Source organism: Molossus molossus, unplaced genomic scaffold (assembly GCF_014108415.1).
Source record: "Molossus molossus isolate mMolMol1 unplaced genomic scaffold, mMolMol1.p scaffold_m16_p_18, whole genome shotgun sequence".
NCBI lineage: Eukaryota > Metazoa > Chordata > Mammalia > Chiroptera > Molossidae > Molossus > Molossus molossus.
Window position 1 is genome coordinate 65,279,786 of NW_023425353.1, and position 16,320 is coordinate 65,296,105.

A 16,320-nucleotide genomic window follows, 5' to 3' on the forward strand; every position below is an offset into this window, starting at 1 on the left:
TGAGATTTCCTCTTGGAAGTGGTGGTACTGGACTTGTATACCTCTGAACAACCATGGAAAGACCCTGTGGATTTTCCTTTGTCCCTGGGTCCTGTTTTCTGTGGTCAGTGGATCTATACCTCCCTATCTAACAGGAGCAGGGATGGGGCCACGACTTTGGGGACTGCCAGTGTCACATGAAATTTTCAAGAAATGACCCTGATCTTATTCCAGTTGTTTCATTGAAGTGTCCGCATTAGAATAAGGAATTCCTAGTCTCTGTTCTGAGCTATACCAAGTGATTGTGTGGTTGCAGCTCTTGGAATTTCCCTTTAGAGGGGAAGACTCTAAAATGTCAAAAACGAATAGGGATGCAGTGTTGTGCCTTTATTCTCTTTGGTCTCAGTCCAGAAATCCCTAGGAAAGAAATTCATTCTTCCAAATTTAGTCATCTGCCTTCTCTGCTAAGCCCTCCTTCCCCTTGACTACAGAGGATTTCACGGTGAACCAAACCTGCTGCTCTTCAAAACTTTTTTGGTCTGGCTAAAATACAGCCACAAGCAGATATCCACTTTGCCCTGTGCTTAGCAGGATTTTCCTCTTGGGGCAGTATGACAGCTGAATGACAGAATAAAGCCAGTGCAAGGCAAGTCAGTTTCTGAACAGTGCTTGTTGAGAGGAACTGTTTTTGTTTCATTAGGAACTTTCCTCTGGGTCCTAGTTGTTGTTTGTTTGTTTGATTTTGGGGTGTGTGTGTAAGGAACTAGAAAAGAAGAAAACTTGACAGTTGGGAGAATGCTACTTCAGGGAAAAGGGTATTTTGCCGCTTAAACAGTATTTGTAGATTTATTTTAGAGTTTCTATTCTTTCCCCAAGTGTGTATCTTCTGTGTGCCTCAGCAGAAAACCAGCTTTGTCTAATTCAATAAAACATAAAGTTACTCCTTTTGGAAAATTAGTTTGAAATGTCCCTTCAAACTTTGTGTCACTTGTTGGAATATCAGACCAGGTGTTTAAGACCTTGAGAGTCCTAATGCCTGTCCTTCTGTTGCAGGTGCAACAATGAGAGTGAGTGGTCCCAGATCCACGAGAATATCATCCGCAAGTCCAGCGCCAAGTACTCCGCCCCCAGCGCCAGCCATGGTGACGTACTTCTCTGGCTAGAAATACAATTTGTGCTGCATTTGCAGTTGCTGATCTCGCATCTAATCAATTTGTGTTGATCAGTTGCCACATGTAAAGTTCAATTCCCTGCAGATATTTCTTCTCCTCTCCAGGGGAAGAAATGTCTCTATTTCTTTTTGTGATAATTCAGGACCTTTCCTAATTAAGTCCAACCAAAATACATTATTTTTTCTGTGACAGATTCCATGTGCTCTGATAAGTAATTTGGGTTCCCGTGTAAATCCAGAGTGAATAGAAGTGTTGCAGGGTCTGTCACATTGTGAAGTCTGTGTTTTCCTGAACAAAGATTACATACACCCAGCCCTCCCCACCCCTGATGAAGGGACAAATATTAATATCACTTTTCCTATTCCTATTTATAGCATCAAGAAAGCCTGACACAAATGAGAATCAAAGATTATTCTGCCAGTGTCAGTCATTCTGGAGCTGGAATAGAAAATCTTTGTTACAAGACAGATTTCATCTTAGCTCAACTTCTCCTTTTCTGTTTTCCTCCTTTTCTTTTAAGACCTTGTTTATATAATTTCTGTCTAAATCTTGGTGTAGTTCTGCACATCAGAAAGGTTGTTTTCTAAATTGAACATTAATTACTTGATTAAATTAGAAGCATTGTTTAAAAGCCTGTGAACTTTTGTATGCCCTTAAAGATAGCTCTCAAATTTACATAGAACCATGTTTCTCCTGACAGTTTTACCTCTAAGTTATTTCATAATCTTGTGTGTGTGTGTGTGTGTGTGTGTGTGTGTGTGTTTTATCCTCACCCGAGGATATTTTTCCATTTTTTCGTTCAAATAGAGTGGGAGGCAGAGAGAGGAAGAGAGAGAGAGAGAAACATCGACCTGAAAGGGACACATCGAGTGTATGCCACCCGCACAACCAACCAGGGCCAGGGACAAACTGCAACCGAGGTACATGCCCTTAGCGGGAACCCAACCCGGGTCTCTCTGGACCACAGGCCGATGTTCTCTAACCAGTGAGCCAAACTGGCCAGGGCTCATAATCTTTTTTACAGAACCTTACTTGTTTTAATTTTCATAGACTTATAAATAAAAAGTTGTCCTTAAGTGACAGTTAAAGCCACTACATAGCAGTTCCCAAAGCTATTGAGAACCCTTTTCCCCCCTCTATCAGGGTCAGCAGATTTTCAATGAGGATAGTCCTCAGAGCAGCTCCACACCGGAGGCTGCAGAGTTTGAGACGCGCAGCTGGGAGTACTTGATTCATCTAAAACTCTGTAGCATCACGGTCCTCAGAGCCTCTCACTATTTTTAAGTGACTATTTCCTCTTATGAATGTACCTGGATGCCAAGGAGCTCCATGCAGTGTGACTAAAGGGGGAAGGGTGTCCATATTCCTTACCTAAAACTAGGCTAAAGCAAGAGGCAAATAAAATCTTGTTTTAAAGTGTAGAAAAGTTATTAGCAATTTGGAAAATAACCATTCACATTGATATTTATAGTGTTTTTTGCTTTTTTTACTTATTTGATTTATAAAGAACTGGCCTTGACTTTTAAGTTCTTGAGACATGATATAATTAAAACATGGAGAATATTTTAACAGTGAGATGGTGTAAGCCAAGCCAGTGTGGCTTAGTGGATTGAGCATCCATCACATGGACTGAGAGGTTCTGGTTTGATTCTTGGTCAGGGCACATGCCCTGGTTGCAGGTTTGATCCCCAGTGGGGGGGTATAGGAGGTGGCTGATCGATGTTTCTCTCTCACATTGATGTTTCTATCTCTCCCTTCCTCTCTCTCTAAAAAAATCAATAAAAACATTTAAAAAAATTTTTTAAAGTTTTTTTAAAAAGTGAGATGATGATAATAATACATTAAAAGAAACAGCTAAAAGCAGTTTTTACTATCACCTCACCAGGTAAGATGCTGACTTTTGTCTTACTCCCCAGAATGAGCATGGACCATGCCATCTTCAGTGTCTATGGTTTTTGTCCAGAAGTCACAGATATTGGCTGTTTAACCAGTTGGAAGCTGGTTCTCCATAGACACTGCATGCAAAACAAGCTGCTGTGAACAGCCTTCATCTCTACCCAGCTTCTGAGCATGGGTCTTTCACTGCAGGACCCTGGGGTTTTCATGTCAAAGGATTCCATAGGTTACTCAAGGAGTAGTTCAGGTCTTTATTAGTCTCCTTAATTAAAGATACTCCTTTATAAAAAATTAATTTACTGCCCTGGCTAGTTTTGCTCGGTGGTTAGAGCGTCTGCCTGCAGACCGGAGAGTCCCAGGTTCAGTTCCCACTGAGGACATGTACCCCAGTTACAGTTTGTCCCCGGTCCCGATTAGGGTCGTGTGGGTGGCAGCCACTCGATGTGTCTCTCTCACTTCGATGTTTCTCTCTTCCTCCTCTCCCTCCTGCTCTATCTGAAGATACATGCAAAAATGTCCTTGGGTGAGGATAAAAAAATAAAAAAAAACAAAATTAATTTACTATGATGTAATCTGCCACCCATCTTTGTTAAATGTCTTTTTTGTTTCATAAGTCATTAGTGTTTTCCCTTCAAGTCAAATCATATGAAAATGTAGAAGGAATTGCTATGTTGGTTTGAGTGCTGAGAATAAATGTATCATTCAGCAGAAACTCTCTTAGGTGCAGCTCTAATATATGTGGCTCCTTGTTTCCATTGTTAGCCTCTTAGATTTGTAGCCACAGACTAATTTTTAACAATTCCAATAGCACAAACGTTATTAAAAACCAGTGAAGACAGATAAAACAGTTGACACGTTGGGTTTATTTGTTTGCTTTTGTATTTTTAAGTGACTATTAACTATAGTTTTATTTATATATCTTGGACTAAGATTAATTTACATTACTAATCCTCACCTAGCTCCTCCATGAAAGATGGGGGTGGAGAGGAACAGGGTCAGGTTGCTGACCATCCAGTATTCCACATAGGAATATTGTCAATTTGTTGATATTGTCAATTTTTCTAATTGTTTTTATGGGACAGTCTTTTTTTTTATTGAATTTATTGGGGTGACACTGGTTAACAAAATTATACAGGCTTCAGGTGCACAGTGCCACAACACACCATCTGTACACTATATAGTGAGTTCACCACCCCAAGTCAGGTCTCCTTCCATCACCATTTATCCCCCCCATACCCTCAACCTTCCAACTCAACCTTCCCCTGGCAGTCCCCACATTGTTGTCCACCTGAGATGAAATTCAGTAAAAAAAACAGTTTTCTTGTGTCAGAGATCATATTAACAGAGAAATTGTATAGATTAGTTACTTTCAAGTTCTTTGGCTTGAGAACTAGACAATTGGTAGGTAGAAAACCAAGTGTTGCTAAGGGACTGCTTGCATACCAGGTAGGCAAGTGGGCCACTTTTCTGAGTTCTTCACAGAGGCTTTTACATCCAGAAGACCAGAACTTAGCATTATTTGGCATGCGCTTCTATCCCCCAGGGTTTCAGAACCAGAAAGGAGATCTAGAAGTTCTAGGATCCCACCTCTTACAAAAGGAGGTGGAGTCTTTACAGCTTCCACTGGTGGCTTTTTTTTATTCTTTGCCATTTAACCTGCTCTCTGCAGAAACTGAAGCCCTCTTCCTCTTATTTGTCATATTTAACAAAATTATACAGAGGTAGAGAACAGCTTCTCTGGGTTATTGAGACTATCTTGACTGAAATTCCTTTAGCTTTCCAGAATGTTTCTTCAGAATAATGTATATTTTCTGCATCAATATTTTTCTCAAGAAAAATGCTGAACTTTGTACATTTTTCCTCTGGAAAAAAAATGTGATTCTGTCTTTTCTAGTACTATAATACAGGGTGTAAATGTGGATCTGAAGAAAAAAATGCTTTTGTTTTTGCAGGCCTTATCATTTCTCTGCAGCTTCTTCGTGGAGACATGGAACAGATAAGGAGAGAAAACCCCATGATATTTAATAGGGGATTGGCAATTACAAGAAAATTGGGATTTCCTGATGTCATCATGCCAGGTAGGTAGAACTTCTTGGGGCTGAGGTGGGAGCAGGGTTAGGAGGATGGAGCCCAGTGCTTCTCTCATGAGCAGTTGGTAAACTAAGTTGTGAAGGAGCCCTGCAGCCATTAAAACCTCTGCATCTCAAGTCAGGTTGCTGACTGCAGTCTGCAGCTGGTGGCCCCTTTGGCTCTTGTTGGTATTTGTTCTTTTCCAGAAGCCCCACATCATGTTCACCAGTGCAGCATGGCAATCCAGTAGGTAGGCTTTGTTGTCTGTGTGGAGCTGGGTGGTTACAACCACCATGGAACTTCATGAGGATGCTTTTTACACTTCCATTACATTCCTTAAGAGAGAAATGACTCAAAAGAACTTCCTCTTTGAGGGGAAGAATATACCAAAATAAGTGCCTGTAGTATTACTGAATACCACGTCATGCAGGAAGAACAGATGCATTTTACATATTAGAAAAATGGATCAGGCAAATGGTATCAATTAGGCACTGTGAATTGTATGACCTGGCCCGTTTCTCAGGAATTGTCTCAGCCCACTCCCCCTCATCTGATGCCCAGAGGAGAGCCAAAGCAGAAAATGGGAATGCATTGATGTTCCATTATAGGTCCAGTAGGTCAATCCCAGGTTCATGTTTCCTAGTCATGCAGATGCATGAAAAACTGGACAAGTGGATCCTAACAAGCCATCAGAGCCAAGGGGGCCATAGCGAGTGAAGGAAGGTAGAGTGGTGTCTCAGATGGATAGCAGGTGGTCTGATAACCAGAGAAGATGCAAACAAAGAGAGGGAACTCAGAACAGACAAATAGCTGGTTATCTGGACAGATTACAGGAGTTATGAATCCACCGTTTCCAATGAGTTTTAATGATTCACTAAAAGTTTATTTGCTTTTGTGTAGAAGGGCCAGGCCAGGCTAGACTGAACTGATTGTGACCACTGTAAATATCACCTATTTGGAGTTCTTCATTGTGCTCTAAATTCTCTGTTGTAAATGTTTGCCAGCACCTACCAAAGGGGAGTGTGGCCTGAGCATAGAGAAGGCTCATGTGATGGATTCCAGCTGCCTTCCACTTTCCCACACTAGGCCAAGACTTATTTTCTGTTGCCTTTGATACCTCTCCATAGACACTACATGCAAAACAGGCTGCTGTGAATCATCTACAAGTATGATGTGTTGTAAGTAAGATTTGAAGCTAGGAATAAAAGGCATTCTGAAGGGAAATGTCTCTTGGAAACGGCTGCTTCTAATATAAAACCCAATGCCATCCAATTCTTTGGCTTGAGAGCTATCAGAATTAACTAGTCCACAAAAGATTAATAAGTTAAACCCACTTAAAGATAACCAAGACCTATAGCCTGCCATTCTGAAGTGAATTATTTTTTAAAGATGCTAAAGTAATCTACAAAATGAAGCTAGCAATTATTTGACTGCTGTGCACCATGATTTCATTTTTTTTGTTTGTTTGTTTGTTTTTTGTTTTAATCCTCACCCGAGGACATTTTTCCATATTTTGTTCAGATAGAGTGGGAGGGAGGGAGGGAGGGAGGGAGAGAGAGAGAGAGAGAGAGAGAGAGAGAAACATCAATGTGAAAGGGACACATCAAGTGGCTGCCACCCACATGACCAACCGGGGCCGGGGACAAACTACAACCAAGGTATGTGCCCTTAGCGGGAACCGAACCCGGGTCTCTCTGGACCACAGGCCAGTGCTCTAACCGCTGAGCCAAACCGGCCAGGGCTGATTTCATTTTTAATAGCAATATATGTGTAGTCATGATAAATAGGATAGGCTCAAGTCAAGCTTCCTAAGAATTTCTGTTAAATTTTTGAAATCAAAAGGTGAATCCAAATTTTTCCTGTTGTATCTGAAGAGAGTCTTGGGATTTAGAAGCATATTGGTAATCTCTTAGGTCCATTGCCAAAGTCTACTGGTCCATATTCAAAACTATACCAAAAGTTTAGAAGTGTTTAAATTTCTGCCTTCATCTCTGCCCATGCACACGAGGAGGGTCTTTTGGATGGGAGACCTGGGCTACTCAATCAATTCCATGTTTATTTTTAAATGCTAAGGAGAATTCATGCTTATGAAAGGCCCCTGTGTGGCTCCTGTAGATGCGAAGTCCTCCGCAGGATGCTTCTCCCATTCTGTCCTGACACCATTCCTCAGCCCTCTATGGTCCTGGTTATTGGGAAAAGAAGAGGCCAGGCATAGTCCCTGGCTTCTTGGCAACGTGTCGTGGAAGAAAGAGTAGGTAGTTACCCAGATTTGGCTGGTGATCTTTTTAAATTAGATATCCAGGCTTAGGAGGTGGAGTCATATACTCTAAGAAATGTATTTAAAGTTTTCCTTTCTTTTAAGAACTTGTATGTCTAAGATTTGGACATTTCCTTCATTCAATCATAGAATTAAAGTTAAGTGAGCATAAACTAGAAAGGAACAAGCTTCAGTGAAAAATAATTTAAGCAAACTTTGATTTCAGAAGTGACATTGTCCAAACCTCATCTGTGGAAAGAGGTCTTTGTAGAGCACCCTGCATCTCTTTGCATCATTGGCACACAGGTTATAAAGGACTCCTGGATATACCGGACGTCACCGTGGAAATCAGCTGTAACAGGCATTGGTGGGGTAAATGAGGTTAAAGGGGGCTTTCCCTCCTCTGGGCAGCTCCAGGATCATTGTGTGATTTGCCCCACAAGGCCAAGACACTGGCAGTCCTGGAAAGTTCAGGCTGGGGCTGTGAGTATGCTGCTTTCTGTGTTATATGCCTTTGAGTGCTGAGTACTGAAGCTGAAAGTAAGAATGGTTCACAGGCAGAAAGCACTCTTCTCCTCCTTCACCCTTCCTCCCCTGAGGAAAGAGCTTTTTGCACAGATGGCCACTCCCAGGGTTGTGAGCTAACAGCTGCCAGCCCTCTTAATGCATCCCAAGATATCAGAGTGGGTTTGCCATCCTTGGGAAAGTGACAGGGCTGGCCTGCAGGTCGGAAAGTGTGCTGGACTGTTTTACATTGCAGTCAACCTGTCTTGGGAAATCATGACTGTGGTAAGACCTTTGTTGAGACTTCCAAGCCCTGCCTACCTGTCCATTTGCAGCTGGTCTACCCTTTACCTATGGAAATATTGTACCTGGGCTGCAGTAGTCTCTCAGCCCTAACAGTGACCAAGTTACAAGAAGTTGCAGCAGCTTCTTGACACATGGATATATGGGAAATGAATAAGGAAATAAAGTATGTCAGTAACTATGAGCATTTCAACACTTAAGTCTGAGAAGTAAGAGTAAATGTAAAAATCAGAATTACTCATAAACTGTGATCTTTATTTTAAAACTGCCCAGCATTTGGCAGACACTCATTTGGAGAGCCCCCCCCCCCTTTTTTGGATGGCCCAGGTATGTCCTTATCAAAGCATATTGATAGCTTAACAGCTCTGAGTTACAGAGCAGTAACTGTACAATTGGAGTTCAGACAGGCTCTAGCTACACGAGTACCAGCCTACCATTTCGGAAATAGTCTTTCTGATGGTCTCCCATTGCTTTCCATGGGTGTGTACCTACACATCATGTGATTGCTGTGAACCAGAGATGTCCTACTGTGTGCCATAGCTGAGGCCCTGACTTCTAGTATAGAACAAATAGATAGGGGGATTTAAGCTGAATTTTGAAGCTGAACACTTATAGCCTTTTGTTGGTTTGTCACATTTCTGTGGTACTTCCTCCTTCCCAAAATTCATTTTAGTTCAGTATAAAAGCTAATAACTGTAGCACACTTTTGCTCCTTTCCTAGATTTTTTTCAAGAAGATGGGCAAGAAGGATGGAAACAGGACAGGTGTTTCAGATGAACAAGCTGAAGTTAACACTATTCTCAGTAACTTACTTGTCAGAATTAACACCCCCCAAAAACTTAAAGAAAGTTGTCAACCAAAAGACTGTAAACTGAAAGAGATGATTTAAAACCTCCTGCTCAAGAGAAGGCTGTATCTTCTCCAGACCTTGTCTGAGCCAGCAGGAATGTGCTGTCGCCTCCTACAGCCCTCTCTACTTCTTAGCTCTCCCAGAAGGTCTGTTCCCTGGACTTCGTAGCATTACAGAGTTCTGTCATGGCTCTGTGGAGATTACAGTATTTTAACTTGTCTTTTAAACCTTGAATTTTTAAGGTCATTTACTGGGAACAATATGGATTATGTTTTATATTAGTTAAATGGTTTTCTGTCTTGTCAGAAGAAATCTGACAAGTATGTTCTAAATTGATTTAGTATGTTCTAAATGATGACAAGTTTTTCCTAAAGCATAATTCTCTAACTTTAGTATGTATCAGAATCACCTTTAGGGCTTGGAAAAACACAGATTGCTGGGCCCACCCCAAGAGTTTCTTAAAAAGTAGGACTGAGGTGGGGCCTGGCAATTTGCATTTCTCACAAGCTCTCAAGTGATGGTGATACTGCTGCAGGGATGCTCTGCCTTTCCCTGAATCAGACCTGGCACAAGTACTGCTCCTCTCTGGGTTTCCCTGAACTTGCCCGTTAGAAGGCAGTGATGCAAGCATGCTATCCCTCTGGGGGACCCTCTGATTCTTGCCCTTGTGCTCAGAAATACACTCTGTCCTTTGCTTTGACCCCTGGTAAAAAGTGCATGCTTCATTGCCGACCTGCAAGTGATGTTTTATTCTCTTTTCTTGTTTGTCTTAATTGTTCTTGTTTCTCTCTGTGCTGTCCCCTCATTCTCGCCCCTTTCTTTCTGGTGCAGAGATGAAGATAGTTGGGTGTAAGTTCCTGCTTTTGTGTGTCCTATGTGCTTTTTGCCTGCTTTGTTTCCATCTTCATTTGTTTCATGGAATGTTGCAATCTGGGGTGGGGTGTCATGTACATTATTAATCCTTCATCAGCCTCACATTTTGGGGTAACTGACAAGACAGAAGAGAAGCTACCAGCCCAGCCTAGAAGACTGTGTATTACTTTGGGTGATCATTAAGATCTGAGGAAGCAAAGGACATGTCAGAATGTTTAGAAAACCTTAACAAGCCCTAGGTGTACAGCTTCAGAGAAAGATTTTTATGAGACAGATCAGCTACTCCCATTGCAAAGAAAATGAGTAGGCTCATTCCAAGCTACAAAGAATCAGAAAGGCAGAAAGCTTCTCTTTTCAGCTCTGCTGGACACATCTCATTAAAGGGTAAACACACAAAAGTATGATTTTTGAAAGAAAGCTCTCTTTAAGGGGAGTGATGAAAGTATTTATCACAGGTGATGCATAAGACCATGGTCCATCTGAGTGTCAAATGATACTTTGACAGTATATCTAAGGAGTGGTTTAGGAACAGTCACATCTGGACCTACAATAGGTTGAAAGATCATCACATCATATGACCAAGAAAAGAACAGCCACATATAGTGATGTCACTATGCCCATCCCTGTCATCCTGTTAGAGCAGGGAGCATCACTGACTTTGTAACAATACAAACAGTAGACGTGTGACACTGAAAACATGGTTAGAAAAATGAAGAGCCTATCTTTCCTAGATACTTAAGTCCTCCCAAGGGTCATCTTCTCCTGTTTTTTTATTTTATTTTATTTTTTTGGTGTCTTCCTCAAAATAAGAACTACAAAATAAAACATTGGTTATATACCTGAAACTGTCCAAACTGAATGGTTATTAATGTCTCTACATTTCCATGAATACAGTCAAGAGACTTTACTTCCATTCTGCCAAGAGAGAGAATTGGTGCCATCACAAGTAGGCTGCTGTGTCTGCTGGGAGAAAGTTCTAGTTTTACATGGTCTTAAGGGAAAGAAAGTACTATCTAAAGAAGCCCCTCCTGATTCCATCCAGGGGTAGACAAGGTATAAATATAATATAGTATTACATACTGTTAGCCTTGAAAACCTCCTAAAATGTGTAGTTTATACAGAAGGAACATGAAAATAATAAAGACTTCAAACACAAGTGAAAGGCCACATGTATGTGGGCTATCCTGGATCATTTCTCCTGAAGGGAATTCTGCATAGGCTGGAATAATGTGGCTCCAAAACTCCAAGTAAGCTTGAGGTTGTTACTAATAGATGCTCTGGTGCCTGAACTGAACCTCAGAGAGTCTGAAACCTCTATGGAGATTGCTTTCAGACCTGCAAACATGTTGTGAGTTGCTTCTCCAGAGTCATACTAGGATACAGGTATTCAGAGGGTCAGACCTGGCCACTGAGGCTGACAGTTCTTTGTCCCTCCTGGATGCAGCTCTGTCAAAGTGTTCCCCAGCCCCTAAGATTTCTGGTAGCTAAAAAGCACTGTTTCCTTCTAAGACCTCTCACTCCATGAAGACCCCAGAATGTTTCAGGCCAACCCTGACATAATAAGATGGCCTCAGGTCCATTACTTTGTTCTTTCCCAGCAACTGTTTGTGTAGACTTGCAGGAATGTGGATTTTAAATGTATAGTTGCAGTGTAGTGAAGCTGTTCTTGACACATAAACACACCAAACCAGGTATCGGCAAACTATAGCCCACATGTCAACAGCCTGTTTTTGTACTCCCTGCCAGCTAAGAATGTTTTTTTCACATTTTAAAAGGGTTTTAGAAACAGAACATGTGACAGAGACCTATGGGACCCACAAAGCCCGAAGCATTTATTATCTGGCCTCACAGAAAAAAATGTGCCAACCTATGCTTACTTTTAAGTCCGTAGTCCCTGACATGCAGTTGGATATACCAACAGTTGACACTGGCTACTGTGTGAAACTGTGAAAGGGACAAAGACTGCTTATTCTGAGGCCCTCTTATAAAACAGCCTCATTCATTCATCTTTCCATTCAAGAAACTGTTACATGTTAACTGAGCACTAAGCTCTCAGAGATGTATGGCACTGTTGATTTTGTTGGATGCTCTGCCAAATGTAGGAAGCCCGAGACACCTAACAAAGGGAAGCAGGACTGCCCTCAACAATACCTCCTCCCACTCCCTGCAGAAAAGCCTCCCCTTTTATACAGCCCAGGGTTCCTCTGTGCTGCATAACAGTTTCCCAGCCCCCCACCCACAGCCAAACTTTATCAGCACCTTCCCAGCAGACCCCCATGTTCTGGTCCCCTGGTGTTAAACCCTAGAGAGCATCAGAGTCACCTGGAGATTATTTTAATGTATGTATCCAAGCCTCACTGGAATCTCATGGGGTAGATGCTCGAAATGTTTTAACACGCTACCTAGGTAATTCAAATTACAGCACCAGGCAGTGGTCTGCAAGTTAACCTAAAAAATCACTGCTCAGCCCTTCTCTTTCCCACCCTCATTGTAATGTGCCTGTCTTCATTCCTCTCTTGGAAATTGCGACTAAAGTTTACAGGAGCCTCCCAAAAGCATGATTCCACTAGTAGCCTGTGTGAACATGTTACATGCACGAGTGACAGCTGAAGAGCGAGGATCCCTGAGAGGCTATCTGTAAGGCTGTCCTGGGTCATCAGATTCCTGAAGCTTTTCACATTTGCCTCTTAGGTTTTCTCCTAATTCCAGGAAAATTAGTGGACAGTGTCATCTAAATGATCTCCCAGAGAGATTTTGACAAGGCCCAGGAACATTAACACTTACAAAGTGCTGTTCTCGAAATTGAGGTCATAATTTGCAAAATTGCAACCCATAAGGCAACTTAATACCTGTTCTGACTGAAAACAGCCCTTGTCTAGGCAGGTCTGTTCTCCAAATAAAGAGCAGCCAAAGATCTGATGAAATCAAACTACTTCAGTCTGTAACTCAGAGGGTACAGTTACTTGTATTGCCAAATTTTCTCAGCTAGATGATCACCAAAGGCATTCTGTTTAAATAGAAACATTTTAGAGAATTAGAACTATAGGAATATATAGCTCAGTCCTTCCATTTGAAATTGGCATTTTGGTTTAAGATGCCCTGGAGGAGCTGCCCAGAAACTATGAGCTTGCTCTATAAAACCAACACAGACCAAATTCTGACATTATCAGTCTCCAAGACAATGTCTAGTTTTGTGTTATATTCCATATCATATATATGTCTAGGAAGTTCTAAATGTTTCATTTGAAGGACATGTTTATTGTAACGTGGTCACCTTGTGTATAGAGCTCCAGAAATTGAAAATGTTTGTACAAGCTAGAATACTATTGCTGGTAGGCAACATCTGCTTTTAAAAGTCACGTGAATTACCTTCAGAGTAACTTCCAGAGAGTTATTAAATATTTAAAATTTAATTACTAATATTTAGCAATATTTAAACAAAGAACCTATTCTCTAGGTTAGACATTAAAATTCTCTGAATTAATCACTTTTTTTTTTTTTTTGCCAAATCAGCCTAGAAATTGAATAATTATTTAAACTCCACAGAGAAGCTAATATGTAACTAAAAGGCTTTTATCAGAAGAAGGCTCTGACATGTCTGTTTCAATTGTTAAAAATTAAAGGTTATAACCAACTTGGATTTATCCCATTATAATAGCAGTAACCCATAGTAAAGTTCCCAGTTAGTTTTGGATTTTACTTTCAGGACTGATTTTATTAAGCTTCTGTCCTGACAGTAGCAAGATGATAAATTGCAGTTTCCTGTCTATACACCGGAGTGGTATTTTAAAGATGTTCTAGGAAGGCCCAAGCTGGGATGTCCAAAGGAGACATCCAAACTCATCAGAATTCAAAGTAGAGACTCGACTCAACCTAAGGGGAAAGTCGATGCAGACAGCAAGGACAGACACCCTCAAGGTTGTCCCACCTACCCAACAGTTGCATTTGTGTGCAATTTTCAGAACTCATTTTCCTCTTCTCTGGTAGCCTCAGGGCTATTTGGGGAACACAATGGCTTTCACACAAAGTTCTCTGGGCTGTCAGAGAACAATTAATTTCTTCTTATGGGTTGCTCTTCTCTACTTGAGCCAAAGTATTTTATTTTTTACTTTTATCTTTATTGTTGAAGGAATTATAGATGTCCCCTCTTTTTTCTTCCATTGACCCCTCCTGCCCGCTCCCACCCCCCCTCTTGCCTTTCCCACACTATTGTCTGTGTCCACTGGTTATGCATATATGGTTATAAATTCTTTGGCTTATCTCTTCCCACACCACACTCCCCTTCCCTCTGAGGTTTGTCAGTCTGTTCCCTACTCCATGTCTCTGGATGAGCCAAAGTATTTTTGAGAGCTTCATTATACGACCAAATAACCATGAATGCACTCCTGGGGTAGGAAGGTAACCTGAAGAACAGAAGGTCTGGTCATGAAGACCTCAAAAGCCCGAGATTAATGCCAGTCACTGTGTCATGCATAAGAGATCCTCAGACACTTCCACAATTAAAAAAGAGGCCCTCATTGCATATCTGACCAAACCAGAAAGCTCCCTTGCTAACAAACAACAAAACCTGTTTATGTTGTTGTGATTCCAAGTAACGAGCTATATAGATGTGCCATTGTTTCTAAGAAATGAACTAGAAAGAATGTCTGGCTTCTGAATTGGCTTGCTTTGCAAGTTAATTGTTCATTATCTGTCAATTGATTTCTTCAGGCTACTAACACATCTTCACTTTGGCCTTACCTGTTTTCCTTTGCTATTTTTCTTCCTTGGAAGATTCACACACACACTACTGTTTTATTGTTGTTGTTGTTGTTGTTGTTTTTGAAAGTCAAAAACCCTTTTTTAGAAAGTGAATAAAACTCATGTTGCATATGTGGAAGCTTAGAGCAGCCTAAATACACTCTTACACAGGAATAGATGACCCCATCCCCCTAGAAAGGTAGATGTGACTTAGGTCATGGACTGGCAGTTTGAGCTTCTCCTGCTGTCTCAAGCAGCAGATACGGACAATGTGGGCTGGATGGAGTCAGAGCACAGGGAAGCAGCAAGAACACACCAGATTGTCACCCCAGTGCTTCAGCACCTGCTTCTGAAGGAGTGTCACCTGCTCCCAAAGCACTTGTAACAAAAAGAAGAAAGACTGACAGGTAGGGTAGAACCGCGACCTGCCTGGCACTCCAGCAGGAACTGGGACTTGGAGCTAGGCCTCCGTAAGGAGGGTTGTGTATCCTCCAGTCAGACTCAGAAGCATTGAGGATTGCAAAATGAAAACCTTTAAAAGAAAAAAAACATTTGGGAGTAGGGGAGGTTAGGGAAAGGAGGAGGGATTAATTAAGACACAGACAAGGCAAGACAAGACTGATTCAAGTTGATTCTAAAATCTTTCTTTTGTGGGAGGCTGAGATTGCAGCTACTCTCCTGGAGAGGAGAGAGCCTGAGAGAAGATGCTCTACCCTGCCCTTTCCCACCGTGCACAGGTTATGGTAAACACTTCAGAACTCAGATTTAGCACGTGCTGAGCAACCTGAGTACTGCTCCACTGATATTAGTAGGATGTCCATCATTATTAACCAAGCTTGGAATGCCCTGAGCACCCACCTGAACCCTGGAGGCTCCAATTGCTAGCCTAGTCCTCTATGCAAATGAGAGAGTGTGGCTTCTGTGGTCATGGAGACATGGCATTTCTTTCCCCACAGGCGATATCCGCAATGACCTGTACCTAACCCTGGAGAAGGGGGATTTTGAGAGAGGGGGAAAGAGTGTACAAAAGAATATTGAAGTGACCATGTATGTTCTTTATGCCGATGGAGAAATCTTGAAGGTAAGGCTTGCCAGCCAGTTTGAATGGAAACTAAAACTGAAATAATCCTCTTATTTCAGTGGACTTTGTCCAGAGACCCCTTCTCCTCAGGCAGGACTGAACTCAGGTCATCCACATGCGTTCTTCTCTGCTGCCTCTTCCTTTCTTCAAGGAAACCCTAGGCATGCCTTGAAAATAACTTGCGTTGTCAACAGCCTTTATAGAAATGCTCCCTAGTGTCTGACCTGACTCCTTCCTGCTCCCGTTTAGCCCTGTTCCCTCTAGTTCTATCCCACCTGTTACTTCTGTCATTCCGTCTAGCATTGAGCTGCCAACTTTTGGTAACTGTTACTGGATCCCACTCTTTTTGATCCTTGAGCTAATACAGGAACTTATATTTGCTCTTTGGTCAAGGGTGAGACTTAGGTACTAACTTGCTGGTACCAGGTAACATGACAAGAACAGCAGGCTCAAGCCCTGACAGATTACTTCTAGCCAGTACACTGTAGGGATCTTCTGTCTTTGAAAGTGAAGCCTTGGGATGCTGCTTTTCTGTTGTCAATATGTCAGTTTCCCCTCAGTCACGTCATGGTAAAGTCCCTGACAAATCATAAGG

At 41.7% G+C, this 16,320-nt stretch overlaps 1 protein-coding gene across 1 annotated transcript in view; it reads left to right on the forward strand.

The window, feature by feature from the left end:
* Positions 1-16,320, forward strand: part of DOCK3 (dedicator of cytokinesis 3) — a 247,386-nt gene that overhangs the window by 151,438 nt on the left and 79,628 nt on the right. Inside the window, exons 12-14 of the mRNA XM_036267098.1 lie at positions 1,033-1,121; positions 5,000-5,125; positions 15,601-15,725. Coding sequence (XP_036122991.1) covers positions 1,033-1,121; positions 5,000-5,125; positions 15,601-15,725 — 340 coding nt within the window. The remainder of the gene's footprint in view (positions 1-1,032; positions 1,122-4,999; positions 5,126-15,600; positions 15,726-16,320) is intronic.